At 46.2% G+C, this 17,349-nt stretch overlaps 1 protein-coding gene across 1 annotated transcript in view; it reads left to right on the plus strand.

Moving 5' to 3' along the window:
• CHRDL1 (chordin like 1) overlaps window positions 1–17,349 on the plus strand; it is a 53,807-nt gene that overhangs the window by 31,015 nt on the left and 5,443 nt on the right. Inside the window, exons 7-11 of the mRNA XM_053274256.1 lie at window positions 430–497; window positions 3,221–3,395; window positions 10,661–10,855; window positions 12,891–13,058; window positions 13,994–14,083. Coding sequence (XP_053130231.1) covers window positions 430–497; window positions 3,221–3,395; window positions 10,661–10,855; window positions 12,891–13,058; window positions 13,994–14,083 — 696 coding nt within the window. The remainder of the gene's footprint in view (window positions 1–429; window positions 498–3,220; window positions 3,396–10,660; window positions 10,856–12,890; window positions 13,059–13,993; window positions 14,084–17,349) is intronic.

A 17,349-nucleotide genomic window follows, 5' to 3' on the forward strand; every position in this document is an offset into this window, starting at 1 on the left:
AGCTGAGAAACATTTCTCCCTGAAGTCATGGAGAATTGCAGCCAGCCAAAGTACACAATACCTAGCTTGATGGACCAATGGTCTGACTCAGTGGACAGCAGCTTCCTATGTCCCTATGTCACTTTGGGGTTCCTTGGATGGAAGAGCAGGTAGCAAATGTTCAAATAATACATCGTTTTGAGCATAAGAATGAAGTGTGCCTCCTATTTGCCAGAAAAAAGAACCTTGTCTAATGTCAAAAGTTGGGGGGGGGGGAATTGCTCATTTGAAATCATTGGATTTTATTTCCCAAGTAGAGCCTATTGAAATTGAGGTTATGGGCATCATGTGGACAAACTGCACCCCTGCAATTTTGTTTCTGCTCTCCATAGACATTAGGGGTCCCAAATGGCTCCCATAATCCATGACACTTCTGCCTTTTGTGTACAGGAGACGGGGAGTTATCGTGGGACAATTCTGATGGTGACATCTTCCGGCAGCCAGCCAACAGAGAAGCCGTAAGTAAAGTCCATGATCTTATCCGGAAAACAAAAATTCCCACTGAGCTCTGCTCGCCCCCAAGGCCAAAAAGATTGTTGTTGTTTGGCCCCACGCCCGTCCTGCCTCAGGACGAGCATTTCTGGTGGGAGTTTACGTAGTAGCAAACTGTTATCTTTGCCTTTGAACTGTCATCTGGTAGTTGAGGAATTGACCGGCCTACGTGGGAATCGAAAAACGTGTGGCCATTAATGTTTGCTCCCGCAACACCAGCACTCCTCCCCAAAGAAGAAGAAGAGGCTTCCTTTGGTTTACCTCTCTTGACATTCTCTGTCCTTTTACTGGGTCCTCTCTCATTTCGTTTCCCCCTTTTTTGCAGTCCACGAGCAAAGCAGGGCTGGAACGGATCTCATGTCTCTGTCTTTGGGGCGCGGAGATCAGGAGGGAATGTCCTTGGTTTAAGAAAAAATGAGTAAGGGTGGGAAAGTGAATGTTGCTTATTTTCTGTGGTTTGGAGTGCATGGAAGGGCCATTTGGAACCATGTCTGCATCCCCTCCCCTACTGTGGTGGCCCGTGAGTCAGCAAAAGGTTGGAGTCAGCAGTGCTTAATGAGTGAGCATGGGCAAACTCAGCTTGTCTTCTACAAAGTTTATCTTCTGTCTCTGGTCAATACTGAACTCCTAACCCGAGCCCATGATTGGAATTGAGCAAGGGCAGAAGCCTTGGCTATAGGGACAAGGAAGCAGGGGCAGCGGATGGGGTGGTTAGAGTGTTGTTGTTGTTGTTGTTGTTGTTGTTGTTATTACATTTATATCCCGCTCTTCCTCCAAGGAGCCCAGAGCGGTGTACTACATACTTGAGTTTCTCCTTCACAACAACCCTGTGAGACCCGAGTTCAAATCCCCATTCAGCCATGAACCTCACTGGCTGGCTTTGGGCCAGTCACTTCCCTCTCTCAGCCTGATCTACCTCACAGGGTTGTTGTGAGGACAAACATAACCATGTACACCACTCTGGGCTCCTTGGAGGAAGAGTGGGATATACATGTAAAAAGAAATGAATAAAATGCTACCCTGTTCAGCATGCCTTCCTCCCCTCTTTCTATTTTTTTCCCAAAAGCGGAGGGCCAGAGGGCCTCTTGCTGTCTTTCTGGTGCCCCAGTAATCTACTGCCTGGGGCAACTGCCTCACCTCGCCTCATGGAAGGGTCGCCCTGGCAGGGAAGTCTGGAGTACTCTGCTGAACTCTCATCTGTTTACGAAATGATAATGGAGAGAGATCAGTTTGCAGTGCTGAAGCAAAGGGGGGAGATTAGACAGTTACTAGGCTTGTTCACATGGCCATTTGAATCTTGGTTTAATGTGGGTTACCGACATTAGTGTGTGAACCCACATCAAGGTGGGTTCACATAAACCCCCTTGGCGTGGGTCCACATAATCACACCAAATTGAAACCTAGATTTAAACAATTGTGTGGACATGCCTTCTACATTCAGTCGGTGGTAGGCAGCTTTTTCATTGCTGAAACAGATAGCAGAACTACACAACAGCCCTTGACCTCTGGCTGGCGACGCATGCAGAGGCAGGGAAAAGGACATTGCGAGTCACAAGGCAATGGAATGGGAATCCTGACTGGGTTTCCTTGCTGGGAGAAAAGGGGTACCCCCCTCCCAATGGCTCTCTGGCCTTGATGTGTCCTTCACTACCCCCACCCCCACAGTCACAGAGGAAACAGACATTTGGAGTTGAGTTCTTTCAGCAGAAAGACAGGATATAAAATTCATCCAAGGCGCGAAAGCCTGTTTGCAGTGATTTGGGGATCTGCGTTATGAAACCAGACTCCATTTCTCAGCCCAGCATGACTGATTGTTCTACCAGAGCAATTTGGAGAGAAGGTTCTGTGATTTGAAAAGTTAAGAACAAAATCAAAGCAATGCTGAAATAAGGGTGTTCTCTCCTTCTCTTCTCTTCTCTTCTCTTCTCTTCTCTTCTCTTCTCTTCTCTTCTCTTCTCTTCTCTTCTCTTCCATTGCTCGAAATAATGGCTTCTGTCCAACACAGACTGAAGTTTAAGACCATTTTAGATCAACAGGGTTGATCAACAGAACCCAGTTCTGCAAGGAAAGGAGACAATCTCTTGTGAATCAGCCAGGGGAAAGGAGTTCTGTCCAAACCGTCAATTCTGTCCATCTTCTACCTCCAGGCTCAGAGTTATTCTGCCTCTGAGCCTGGAGGTAACCCATAGTCGTCAATACTAACCGCCATTGACAAACCTGTCCTCCAGGAATTTGTCCAAGCCCCCTTTAAAGCCGTCCAAGCAACTGACCATTACCACAACCCCTGGCAGAGAATTCCATAGATCAGTGATGTGCTCTACTTAAAGATATTTCATTTTGTTGGTCTTAAATTTCCCAACCATCAGTTTTCATGGGATGACCCCTGGTTCTGGTGTTGTGTGAGAGAGGAAGAAAAATGTGTCTCTCTCCACACCAGGGCTGCTCAACTCTGGCCCTCCTGCAGATGTTGGCCTACAACTCCCATAATCCCTGGCTATTGGCCACTGTGGCTGAGGATTATGGGAGTTGTCGTCCAAAAAACAGCTGGGGGGGATATAGTTGAGCAGGCCTGCTCCACACCATGAATAATTTTGTAAAACCCTACTGTGTCTCCCAAAACCCAAGCCGTGACGTTTCTTTCCCAAATCCACATAAGAGTCACCCATTCTGTCTCTCTCGTTTCCTACAGAGGCATTCTCCGCCTCGCTCTCACTACGAGCCGCTGGCCAGCCATTCCAGGCAAGTGGTCAACCTTCCACGCTTCAACAGCGGCAGAAGTAACCGAGGGGCATTACCAGACCTGCAGCAGGCCTCGGGGACCATAGTTCAGATTGTCCTCAACAACAAACATAAACATGGACGAGGTAAAGAAATGCTTTTCTTTCTTTCTTTTTTTTAAAGCAATTCTCTTCCACAGGATGGTTTAGTTTTGTTTTTAAACTCCAGCAACACTGACTGATACAGCTCAGAATCCCACTACTTCATGTTTGCAGCTAGGAGGACTCCAGTGTGATCTCTGAGATGGCTGCACATTTTGAACAGCAAGAAACCAGTGATGAATCATTAGCATTGCACTCTCTCTTGTCAAGTAAGAGAGGAGCCAGTTGGAAGATGTTAAGTGTGGAGAAGGTGGTTTTAAACTACCTCTGCTGCCTTGTAAACTTACATACATTAACAACCTACAGTGAGCTCTTGGAGGGAAAGAGTTCTGTAAATTGTGGTGGACATCAGTTGGTTGATGTCCACCATCATCAACTTACCTTTTTCTTTATTTAATTTAGTTCATTTCTAGACCACTCCTCCCAAAATGGCTCAGAGCAGTTCACCATCAAAAATAAAACCATTTAAGAGATAGATAGATAGATTTCTATTCTGCTTTTCATCAGAAGACTTGCGTTTTGTGGGCATATAAATGTGTCAGATAGATAGATAGATAAAACAATCTCAAGGCGGTTCACATGGAAGTTAAAACAAGACTATAAAAATCACACAATTAAAATATTAAGCTGGAATATAAAAATACAAATCTGAGTAAAAGATTAAAAACGAGCACCATATAACCATGAAAAAGACAAAGCAGCAGCAATAGAAGCGATCATATAAACACCTGGGCAAAAAGCCTAAGATTTCACTTGCTTTCTAAAAACTGTGATGGAGACTGAGCTGCAGATGGCCATTGGGAGAGCATTCCAGAGTCTGGGGCAACCACGGAGAAGGCCCTGTCCCACGTGTATGACAGCCGAGCCCCCCTCACTGTCGGCACAAGGATCCAAGCAGGGGCATAACTTTCATAGGGCAAGGGGAGACAGTTGTCTGGGGGCCCCCTGCCTTGGAGGGCTGGTCTGGTGGTTGCAAGCATGACTTGTCTGCTTTGCTAAGCAGGGTCTGCCCTGGTTGCATATGAATGGGAGACCACATGTGAGCACTGGAGAGATTCCCCTGAGCATGACTTGTCCCCTTTGCTAGGCAGGGCCCACCCTGGTTTGCATTGGAATGGGAGACTCCCTGTGTGAGCACTGTAAGGTATTCCTCTTAGGGATGGGGCCGCTCTGGGAAGAGCAGTAGGTTCCATGTTCCCTCCCTGGCAGCATCTCCTTTTTTCCCCTTCATCAACATGAATTTTATTTAATCATTATTAAAACAAAAATAACGTATATAAAATTAACCAATACAAAACAAACACAAAACATCTCACTGTTTTGCTTTTAGATCAACTTACATCTTATGCAAAACGTAATTCACGGCAATAAATCTTCCCGCCTGATGGTAATTAATTAATATAATATTTATACCCCAATATTTTTTTAAAAAATGAGGACCTTATTAGAATGAAAAGCCAAACTTGGGGTGCATGGTAGCACATCCAGGACAGGGCTGGGAGAGAATCCTGCCTTCAACCTTGGAGAAGCCACTGCCAGTCTGTGTAGACAATATTGAGCTAGATGGACCAAGGGTCTGACTCAGTATCTGGCAGCTTCCTATGTTCCTAAAAAAAAATACCAAATTAGGGGTATGATTAATTATCAAAAGAGGGGCTGTGGGACCAGGCCCCAGATCTTCTAGCAATGCCCTTGCTTGCAAGAGTATGTTGCAAAAGAGGGCTCCCCCACCCCAGGGATGTGGGATAAGACATCCTTTGGCATCCCTTCTAAGTCACTGCTGCTCTTTGGGACGCCCCTGTGGACTCCCCCCACCGCTCTCCCCCATCAGATTTTTGAAGGGGTCCTCTATTGCCCCAATATGTATGCGGGATTTCCAGCCCGTAATTGTGTGGAGCCTGCCTGAAGGTTTGCAGGGCGAGACCCAAAGAGAGTTGGCATGCGGAGCAGCCTTGTGCAAAACCAACAGTCCACCGGCACTCCAGAGTAGCCCGCGAAAGGAGAAAAGCCTTTGATTGATAGCCAACTAATCTTTTAAGGTATTAACTCCCTGGAGGAATGTTGGCTGTGGAGTCTTTATTATCCACCTGAACAATCATGGAAAAACAGTGGACTCAGGCCGGTGTTTCATGTTGGATCTCCAAGCAAGAAATCTCCGCCCCAGTGAAGTGGCTCCAGCCTCCAGTTCACACACGAAGATAGCATCAAAGCCATTTCTGACTGATTGGCTTCGGTACATAAAAAGCCTCCAAATGAATCGCACATTTCCCAGGGCCGGTGCCGTGATGGGGGCCTGCGTGCTTCTTTTCGGAGAGGGGGGGAAGCTTTCTTTCGGAAGCCGATAAGAATGCTGACCAGGACTTTTCCTTTTGTTCTAGGCAATGAGCGTGGCTCTTATTAACTGGAGAGGGAATTTCAAAAGGTCACGGGCATGGCTGCCGTAGGATTCTAGGTTTCCGTAGCCTCGGTGTCCCATTGCACAGGCATGGGAAGCGCAGGAACACTGTCTCCAGAAAAAGTTCACCCATAATATAATAATAATAATAATAATTATTATTATTATTATTTTATTTCTATACCGCCCTTCCAAAAATGGCTCAGGGCGGTTTACAAGAGAAACAACAAACAAATAAGATGGCACCCTGTCCCCAAAGGGCTCACATTCTAAAAAGAAACATAAAATAGACACCAGCAACAGTCACTGGAGGTCCTGTACTGGGAGTGGAGAGGGCCAGTTACTCTCCCCCTGCTAAATAAAGAGAATCACTACTGTAAAAGGTGCCTCTTTGCCCAGTTAGCAGGGCAAATTTAGAGCCAAAGAAAGGCACACAGCCCCCGCCCCCCAAAAAAAACACACACCAAATGCAGGATTATTAGGAAAATATCCAAACAGAAGCAAGATATAATTTATCTGGGGAGGTCCGTGCAGTTGCCACCAGCTCGTCTGGTGGCTACTCAGGGACAGGCCTTCTCTGTGGTGGCCCTGATCTCTGACGGCTTTTCAAAGGGCAGTTAAGATGCACTTATTCATCCAAGATTTTAATTCGATTTCTAGAATTGCTTTGCATTGTTTTAATATGTAAAGTTTTGATTCTTGTTTTAATCTGTGTTATTCTCTTGTAAACCACCCAGAGATGCTAGTTTGGGGTAAATTAATTCAATTAATTAATTTGGGGTACATTAATTAACGTAAATTCGTTAAAAAGCAAGTAAGCCTCGTTGCTCACAGAGGACCTGCTTCTGATTAAGCATGCCTAGGGAATGGGATACACTACATAGGAACATAGGAAGCTTCCTTCTACCAAGTCAGACCCTTGGTCCATCTAGCTCAGCATCGTCTCTACCCAGACTGGCAGCGGGTTCTCCAAGGTTGCAAGCAGGAGTCTCTCTCAGCCCTGTCTTGGAGATGCTGCCAGGGAGGGAACTCGGAACCTCCTGCATGCACGCAGGCCCCATCCCCTAAAGCAAGGTTTCTTAAGCTTGGGTCCCCAGATGTTGTTGGACTACAACTTATGGCCTTTGTGGCCGGGGATGATGGGCATTGTAGTCTAACAACATCTGGGGACCCAGGCTTAAGAAACCCTGCCCTAAGGTGAATATCTTACCGCGCTCACATGTGGCCTCCCATTCAAATGCAAACCAGGGTGGACCCTGCTTAGCAAAGGGGAGCATTCATGCTTGTTATCGCAAGACCAGCTGCAGGCCTGTGCATGCTTTCCTAGGTATGAGGCAGGATGCCTCTGAGTACCAGTTGCAGGGGAGCAACAGCAGGAGAGAGGACATGCCCTCAATTCTTGCCTGTAGGCTCCCCTGAGGCATCTGGTGGGCCTCTGTGGGCAACAGGATGCTGGACTAGTTGGGCCTCCTTGGGGCTGATCCAGCAGGGCCTTCTGGTCTTATGATCTTCCTTTGGATTAGACTTCAGTGTGTTGCAAAGGAGCAAGCTTTTTTTTTTTAAAAAAAAAATTTATATATCAGAGAACACTTCCTCCAACTAGATGTTAAACAAAAAAATGGGTTGGGAGAAGCGAAGAGACAAATACATTGCAGGCCCAGAGCGAGGCAGAGGCCTTTCTGCAATACGCAGCAGTGTTAGGATGCAAATGTTGGTAGTGGGCAAAGGCTCCCAACACTGTGTCCTCAGACGCTGGACTACAACCCCCATCATCCCCAGCCACAATGGCCTTCAGCTGTTGTGACTGAGGATGATGGGAGCCTTTGCCATCTGTTCACATGAGGCTAGCAGAGGCATGGAAGAAGCAGCAGTCGTGAGTCAGGGGAGAAACGTGTCATCTGGGGGCTGCCGCTCTCCAGCCCATGCTGGTAGACGAGACCTCTTGTGATCTGCCAACGGGTTGGCTGCTCCATCCAGAGAGATGCCACCTCATTGGCTGAGAGACTCCCTTAGAAGTCACCGCCCTGCCACACATTCGGCTCCGGACGCCACATTCCTGGGATTCCGCACAGCCAACCATGAAGTTCACGGCAGATGTTTAGAAAGGCCCCAAAGAGGCATTTGGAGGCCAGCCAAAGTGGTTGCTCGGGTTGGCTTTGTGGATGTCTCACCGCTAGGTGTGCACGGCCGCACCACCAGCTGTCCACAGCTGTGAAGGGCCTGGAGCAGAAATCATTCAAACAAACTCTTAAGAAGCTTTTAAAATGTCTGTGGAACTCTAACGCCAGACCTGCTAAATACACATGTGGGGCTCGGGAGAGCACAGCCTCTCAATTAAACATCAGACATGGAAAGTGCTTTTGAGCTTACTGATGACAACTAGGGATTAAAAGGTTCCCTCCGTTCACATCCTTGATTATTCTTCTGGTTCTCTCTGCCCTGTGTGCTCCTTCCTCTGAGTACTGCTTCTTGGTGGGGCTTTCTAAAATCAGTTCTGGAATTAAAGCATCCCATTCGCTTTCCATTCTGTTTTATAGCTGCACCCCTTATAAACACAAAGTAGATTTAACTGAGGGTTAAATTCAGAAACAACTCCATTTTCTCCTTCTCCTTCCCCTCTCAACAACAAAACATAAAAGATTACTGGATAGAATACAACACATCCCTCTAGTTGACTTCCATTGTCTCCACCCTCTAAAGCACTGACATAGAAGACCTTTGACAGTTAAATGCACTAAACAGGATAAGAGTGAGAAGAACTAGAGATGTAGATATCAGGAGGCATAAAAATATAGGAACGTAGGAGGCTGCCATATACTGAGTCAGACCATTGGCCTATCTAGCTCAGTATTGTCTTCACAGACTGGCAGCGGCTTCTCCAAGGTTGCAGGCAGGAAACTCAGCCCTATCTTGGAGAAACCAGGGAGGGACCTTGAACAGGGGCGTATCTAGTGTAGGGCATGCAGGGCACATGCCCTGGGCGCCACTTGAAGGGGCGTGCCATTTTTCAAAATTAATTTTTAAAAAAATGGCTGCCAAAAACAAAATGGTCACCATGCATGCTCAAATGGCCTCTGTGAGGCCCTAGGCCACGCCAGGCCTCACAGAGGCCATTTGAGCATGTGCGGTGGCCATTTTGTTTTCAGCTGCCTTTAAAAAAAAAAAAATTATTTTAAGAAATTGCCACTGCACATGCTCAAATGGTCCCTGTGAGGCTCTAGAGGCCAGCGGGGGGACCTTTGCAGGATCCCACCCCCCATGGCTTTTAGGAAGCCCCCTGAAAGGGGCTACAGGTAATTAAAAAAAAATAAAAATAATATAAGTCGCTGTACACATATTCAGATATGTGACTTGTATGTGACCTTCAGACTTGTAGTTTTCAGCTGATATTATTAGTTATCTGAAAGATGGGTGTCAGAAGTTTGGATAGGGGGCGCAATTTCAGTGCTTGCCCTAGGCGCTATTTTCCCTAGATACGCCTCTGACCTTGAAACCTAGATGCTCTTCCCAGAGCGGCTCCATCCCCTAAGATGAATATCTTACAGTGCTCACACATCAAGTCTCCCATTCAGATTCAACCAGAGCAGACCCTGCTTAGCTAAGGGGACAAGTCATGCTTGCTACCACAAGACCAGCTCTCCTTTGGTCTGATATGATTAGTTAACTAGTTAGCTACATACATAGAATGTCATGGGAGGAAATCTTTCATTAAAAGTATCTCTTTTAATTTATAGCTGTTAGTAGAAATTATTTCTAGTCCGTAGCTCTTACATTTCTAGCATTAACACATTATTAAAGCAACTTAATAATTCCAAAGGGCAATGTTCCCTGTAAAAGATATTCCCAGATGTTGTTGACTACAACTCCCATAATCCCCAGCTGCAAAGGTATTAGCTAAGCAGGGTCCACCCTGGTTTGCATTTGAATGGGAGACTACATCTGTGAGCACTGTATGATATTCCCCTTAGGGGGTGGGTCCACTCTGGGAAGAGCCCCTGCCTGCTTGCATGCAGAAGGTTCCAAGTTCCCTCCCTGGCAGCATCTCCAAGCTAGGGCTGAAAGAGACTCCTGCCTGAAGCCTTGGAGAAGCTGCTGCCAGTCTGTGAAGACAACACTGAGCTAGATGGACTTATGGTTTGACTCAGTATATGGCAGTTTCCTATGTTCCTATGTGACTCCATATTCTCCTCTTTGGTCATCATTAGACTGGTGGACAGGTCAAGACCCTTCTGACCAATTGTAACATCATTTATACTAGCAAACTTGCAGTCAGTTATTTCAGAAGGACTTTATTGAATTGCTAGATATGTGAACTGCATTTTTGTGCATCTCCATACATGTTTTTTTTTACACTTTCATGTTTCTAAAGTTTATGAATATTATTATTTACATGTATACATAAATGTATATTTATGTAAAGACATAAATATATACATAAATGTCAATTATATAATTTTTAATATATTAATATGTAATCTCGGGATTACATATATTAGTATATCTACTTAGGTTTCTTTTGTATCTACTCCTAATACTAGTGAATACTATATTTCAACATTCTTCTTGCTGATTTCATTGTTCTGACCATTGTTGGAGTCAGGATACTGGGCTAGATGGACCTTTGGCCTGTCCCGGTTTGGTCTGATTATATTTTCAGAGCCCCATGTGTTAAAGCACAATTGGATCCTCTTCTGTTGGGGAACCTTCATTGTTCACCCAGGAATTCGTCGCCAGGAATTCTGCATGCGTTGGAAGCCCTGAAATACCTGTCAGAGCAGTGAGATTTCTGCCAAGGTGCCCATGATGCACAAATCTGAGGATTCCTTTTCCCCTCCCCTCTTGTTTTCCATCACAGTGTGTGTCTCAAATGGGAAAACCTACTCCCATGGTGAATCCTGGCATCCGAACCTCCGGTCTTACGGCATTGTGGATTGTGTCTTGTGCACATGCAATTTCACCAAGCAGGAATGTAGGAAGATCTCGTGCCCAAATCAATATCCCTGCAAGCAGCCCAAGAAGATCGAAGGGAAATGCTGTAAAGTCTGTCCAGGTATGAACGACGACGTTGCTTTGAATTTAGAGGCCTGCAGCCTGTCAAAAGTTGGGAAGGAGAGCTGGTCTTGAGGCAGGGAGCATGAATTGTCCCCTTTGCTAAGCAGGGTCCATCTTGGTTTGCATTTGGATGGGTGGCAATGTGTGAGCGCAGTAAGACATTCCTCTGAGTGACGGGGCCATAGCTCAGTGATAAGGCACTTGCTTGCATGTCAAAGGTCCTGGGTCCATCTCCAGGTAGGGCTGGGAAAGACTCCTTTGGAGAGCTGCTGCCAGTCAGTGTAGACAATACTAAGCTAGATGGACCACAGTTCTGACTCAGTGTAAGGCAACTTCCAATATAAACATGTTTTAGAATGGCAGGATTAGATTAGATTAGAATAGTTCGGACAATGGTTTTTCCCATGACACTCTATGGATGTGGAAGCTGGACTTTGAAGAAGCAAGACAGAAAAAGCATGGATGCTTTTGAACTTTGGTGCTGGAGAAGACTTTTGAGGAGACCATGGACAGCCAGGAAAACAAACAAATGGATCATAGAAGAGATCAATCCAGAATTTTTGCTTGAGGCACAAATGACCAGGCTCAAACTATCATATTTCAGACACATTATGTGAAAACCCAGGAAAGTTGAAGGCAAGAGAAGAAGAGGACGACCAGCAGCAAGGTGGATGGACTCGATGACGACAGCAATGAATGCACCACTGAGAGACCTGAAAGGCCAAGTGGAAGACAGATCATCCTGGAGAGAATCTCTCTATGCGGTTGCTAAGAGTCGACAGCGACTTGACACGGCACTTAATCCATCAATCAATCAGGATGGCAGGGGTTTTGCACAGCCAACAGCTACCATATGAACGAGGCTTTCAATTGGTCCCTCTGCTGCGGATTCCACATGCCACACTTAGCATGTGGCTCCTACCACCAGAGGGCCCACTACTAACCCTTGAGACCACCCCGGTGCCCATCACCTTCCAGTGGAGGTGGTGCTAATTGAGTGACTCTCTTGGGGCCTACCCAGTTAAGAGGGGGGCCCCATGGAGGGTAGTTTGCCAAAGGTCCCGTGAGACCTAGCGCCAGCCCTGTTGAGTTGTATATGAATTCCTGAGGCCCTGAAAGGAAGATTGGTGAGTCAGGCCCTTGGTCCATCTAGCTCAGAATTGCCTACACCAGGGCTGCACAATTTCGACCCTCTAGCTGTTGTTAGACTACAACTCCCATCATCCCCAGCCACAGCATCCAATCATTGTAATAGTCAAGTTTGATGACTGTTGTTGGATGTATTATCCAAAAGTTGTAAAGGCAAAAGTTTGCCTCTACAAAAGTTTAACCGCCCAGAGACACAAGTTTTGGGTGGTATAAAAATATGTTGAATGAATGAATGAATGAATGAATAGTTTAGTCAAGTTAGGCAAAAGTGTCCCTGCTAACTGAGCAAGGAGGCACTTATGTTTCTCTTTTAGATTGTGAGCCCTTTAGGGACAGGGAGCCATTTTATTTATTTATTTATTTATATCTCTGTAAGCTGCTTTGGGAACTTCTGTTGAAAAATGGTCTATGCACATTTGTTGTATTCGTAAAAGTTATACAGCCCTAGTCTACACTGATTGGCAGCAGCTCTCCAAGGTTTCAGGCAAGAGTCTTTCCCAGCCCTACCTGGAGATGCTGCCAGGGATTGAACCCGGGACCTTCTGCATGCTAAGCAGATGCTCTGCCACTGAACCCTAGCCCCACCTGTGCCTTGTACATGAGATTTATGGGTGTCCTTTTCAAGGTAGACCACTGTATTAACTTTTCCATAACTGCTTGGAAGAACAAAGAAATCGAGAAGGCGCATTAGCCATCTGATCAGTGGCTACCAATGGTCATCTCCCAACGGGTAGGGGGTGCAGTAGCATTTAAGTCACTACTGCATGGCTTCCAGTCACCTGAATCCATCCGTAGGGAGATTACTTAAATGACATTCCTCCTAGCACAGAAAGGTCTGCTTATGACAAATGCCGTTAGGACGTCACTACCTGCTTCTCTTACAGAAGAAATTGAGAGCCAGAACCTGGACAGTAAGGAATATTTCTGTGGAGAAGAGATGCTTCCCGTTTACGAAGCTGTTCTTGCAGAGGAGGGAGAAACCATCCGGAAAATAGCGGTGGAAACGGATCAGCCGCCACAGGTAGAAATTCACCTGTGGACCATTCAGAAAGGTAACTTGAGCACGTTCAATCAAGAGGCGGGGTGACCCACGATATTGTAGTGCCCAGGGGTGGAGCCACCATTGCACGGTAGGGTTCAAAGGACCCAGGCCACCAATGAAAAGGGCCGCTGATGTTTGATGTCATTTATTTCCCTTTCTCTCCCTCCAGCGAGGGAGAGAAAGGGAAATAAATGCTTCCAGGCAGCAAATGCCAGCTGGAAATGAGCTTGGGGAAAACTCAGATTGTTGGAGCCCAAACCATGCTCCCTTTGCACATGATGTCATGTCCCCTTTGCTCCGCGGCTGCCAGCAGGAGGGACACAGGCTGCCCTTCTACTGGCTATGCCACTGGTAGTGCCATGCTTCATGCCCCTGGTAGGGGTAGCCCCCTCAAAACCTGGTAAACTTTGGAAGTGGTGGGGAGGCGGGAACGTCACCAGCAGACCCCTCTTCTCTCCTTGTGTTCCTTGCAAGCTCTGCAAGTAGTGTTAAGAGAGGCGTCTGACAAAGCTTGCAAGCCTCCGATTGTGCCAAGGAGCTGCTCTCATGGTGGCGGCAGAGAGCATTTTGCCGCCCCAATAACCTGCCGCTTGAGGCTACCACCACACTTTGCCTCATGAAAGGGCCATCCCTGTTCTTATGCACCCCCACGGATAAGGCATTTTCCTCCTGTTCCTCTCCTTTCCTCTGCTGACAGCCAAAGGTTTGTAGGCAAAGAAGGAAACTAGCTATTGTATTTGGCTGGAAGAGACTCTTTCAGTTGCTATCAGAGTAAATGGAACCAATTAAGACATGTCGAGGATCCATTCTTGTTGTACGGTGCTGCATGATGGAGGTCATCTTGCCAGAGGTTCAGCTGCACATTCAGGAAGCACAAGGCACCGTGTCAAGAGCAGTATAGGCACTTCCCTACCTGAGCCTCTTCTTGTACCTGTTTTGCTGCAGGTATCCTGAGTGGCTTTGAAACAGAGAAGGTATCCAAGGAGGAATTCCAAGAAATGCCCAACTTCCGGCAAATCACAAAGACCACTCTGAGTAAGTCAAATGCCTTCCTTTGATTTTTTTTTCCCCGTTGAAACCTAGTTGTGAAGGAAGATTGTCATGTACACATACATTCATGGACACATACATTCAGCCCAGTCCTGTGTATGAATACTCCATGGGATTTATTAAATGTTCATAGTTTAGTTTCTTAACTAAATAAACTAAGAATAATAGTTTGTCATTAACTAATAAACTAAAGCTGCATAGTTTAAATGTGCATAATTAAATGTAAATGTGCGTAATGCAGTTTAAATGTGCCTTATCTAATTTAGTTTAGTTCAGTTTAATTTATGTATGTATACCACACCTTTCTTTCTCAAGATAGCATTCAAATAAAATAAGTACATTAATAAAACCAAGATCAGAACAAAAGTACAGCAGAATAGAGACATGCTTACCCTTGGCCACTTGGAAATGTCTTCAGAAATACAGGCCTAGTTCACACAATCCTTTGGATCTAGATTTAATGTGGGTCACTGATGTTAGCATGAGTGTGAACCCATGCCAAGGTGGGTTATGGACCAAGCTGAATCTGAGATTGTAGGTTCATACAACTATATTAATGACAGTGACCCACATTAAACCTAGAATCAAAGGATTATGTTAACCAGACCTCATTTTTCACTACCTTTCTTAAGGCAGCTTATGAGGGGGCCAGACATATCCCTCCACAGCTTTGGTGCCAAAGTTGAGAAGATCTTTATACACACACACCACATATCCTACAGCAACTGAAAACCAAATAAGACCTCTATAGAGGAGCAAAGACTGCTGTTCAAACAAGAGGAGAACGTTCTTGATATTCTGATCCCAGATTTCATCTTAAGCCTACGAATCCAGTTAAATGCTGAAAATTCAATTATCCCTGAGACATTTGGATTTAATAATATTTGAAATGTAAAACAAAACTGTTGGGATGCAGGGCTTTAAACAAACAAACAAATCAACTGATGTTGGCAGTTCTGTGTTCCAGTCAGGTCATGGCATTCCAGAGCTTCAGTTGGGCACATATCCTGCTCTTCATTATTCGAGTGTGAATCCGGGGCCTGTTTACATGAGCAATTATCCTGCGGAAACAACCCCTTGATTCACTGCAGCCCTTGATTTGTTTACATGTTCATGGACTGAGTCAAAAGCTGAAGGATGTGGAGAGTCCAGAATCAATGGCGTTCCTCACCAGTCCCTGTTTCATCCCAGGAATCTTTGATATGCAGAGATGGGTAGAGGAAGCATTTCCATCCCTAGGGTGACCCGACTGGAGAGAGTTAGCAAAGGGTATGGCTCAACACCCAGGAATTCCTTGCTTGTGTTACCAGAGGCCATTGGCCTCAAATTTCAACCTCTGGATTTTTGACTGTGCAAGCCAGACTTTAGAGTGAACCTAGATATAAGGAAAGTGTTTCCCTCCATCAACAGAATCTGCATTGCTTCAGATTTTCTACATCGATAATGTTCTACAGGAGATTTAGCCCTGTTCACATGTTTTGTCCAACGTTCATATGATCTGTGCACAGTGTACACTGGTACAGTTATTCACATGTTATGTTGAACACAGGGACAGATCCTGTCTGTATCCTGCATTCAAGGGGTCTGGACCCAGGTTCACTTCTAAAATAAACTTGGGTATAATCATTCACACAAAAACATGTACAGTAACAGAAAACTCTGATATCCACAGAGGTTTCATTCCTGGCTAGTGCTGCGGATACACCCATGCAGGGTGTTGTCAGTGTGTTGATGAGACCCAGATCTCTTTCTCCATGTCAGCTTCATCATCCCTAAATGCCTGCCTCGAGGCAGTAATGGGCTGGATGAGGGATAACAAACTGAGACTGATAACAAACAAGACTGGGGTGCTCATTGTAGGAAGCTACAGTTCAGGAAATGGGATAAATTTGCCAGTTCTGGATGGGATTACACTCCCCCAGAAGGAACAGGTTCGGAGTTTGGGAGTACTTCTGAACCCAACCCTCTCTCTGATACCTCAGGTGGAAGCGGTGGCCAGGAGTGCATTCTGTCAGCTTTGGTTGGTTCACCAACTACGCCCTTTCCTGGAAGTATGTGACCTTAAGACAGCAGTGCACCTGCTGGTAACCTCCAGGCTTGATTACTGCAATGCACTCTACGTGGGGCTGCCTTTGTATGTAGTCTGGAAATTACAATTGAATTGATGCAGAATGCTGCTGCCAGGTTGGTCTCCTAAAGAGATCATATCATTCTGGTTTTAAAAGAACTACATTGGCTACCAATAGGTTTCCGGGCAAAATACAAAGTGCTTGTTGTTACCTATAAAGCCCTTAATGGCTTGGGCCCAGAGTATTTAAGAGAACGCCTTCTTCATTATGAACCCCACCTCTTATTAAGATATTCAGGGGAGGTTTGTCTGAAGGGTGCCACCAGCTCGTCTGGTAGCGACTCAAAGGTGAGGCTTCTCTGTGGTTGCCCCAGAGCTGTGGAACACACTTAACATAAGAACATAAGGAGAATATTAATTGATTCTGTGCAATTAATATCACACACTCCTCTTGCGTGAGAACAAAGGGTGAGCTGTAACCCAACCAGCACCCCCACCACCTCTGCCACCAGGAAGTTTTTCACACCCAGCTTTTAGCTCACATCTCCCTGGAATGGAGGGTGTGCATTCATATATCAGCCAAATGTACCCCAAAGTCCCTGCGAGATATCGGGGTGCACTTCAGAAACAATTCGGGTTTTTCAGCGCGCATTAGTGTGTAGCCCGATTTATATCCAGGGTTTAAAAAATCCACTTTTTGCGTCGGTTTTTTTTGGGGGGGGGGCTTTGAACTCACAGTAAACCCATGGTAAAGCCTGTAGGGATGTGCACGGAACCGGCTGGCCTAGTTTGGTTTGAGGCCAGACCAGCCTCGAACTCAACCGGGCCAGTTGACCCCTTCGAAACCCCACCCCCCAATTCAGTCCAGTCCGGAGGGGTTCACGAGCTTTATTTGGTGGTTGCTGTTTTTTAAATTACCTTTAACTCCCCTCGGGGGAGTTCCTGGAGGCATGGGGGGTGTCCACGGAGGTTCCCCCTGCCCCCACCGGCCTTCCTCATACTCCCCTCGGCCAGTGTGGCCGCTCTTCGGCCGGTTTTCGGCCTTCACCTGGCGGCCATTATGGAGCCCACGCACCTGCACACATGGCCTCTGTGTGGCCTGGGCCACATAGAGGCTATGTACACAGGCGCCTGGGCTCCATAATGGCCGCCGGGTGAAGGCCGAAAACCAGCCAAAGAGCAG

Source organism: Hemicordylus capensis, chromosome 11, assembly GCF_027244095.1.
Source record: "Hemicordylus capensis ecotype Gifberg chromosome 11, rHemCap1.1.pri, whole genome shotgun sequence".
NCBI lineage: Eukaryota > Metazoa > Chordata > Lepidosauria > Squamata > Cordylidae > Hemicordylus > Hemicordylus capensis.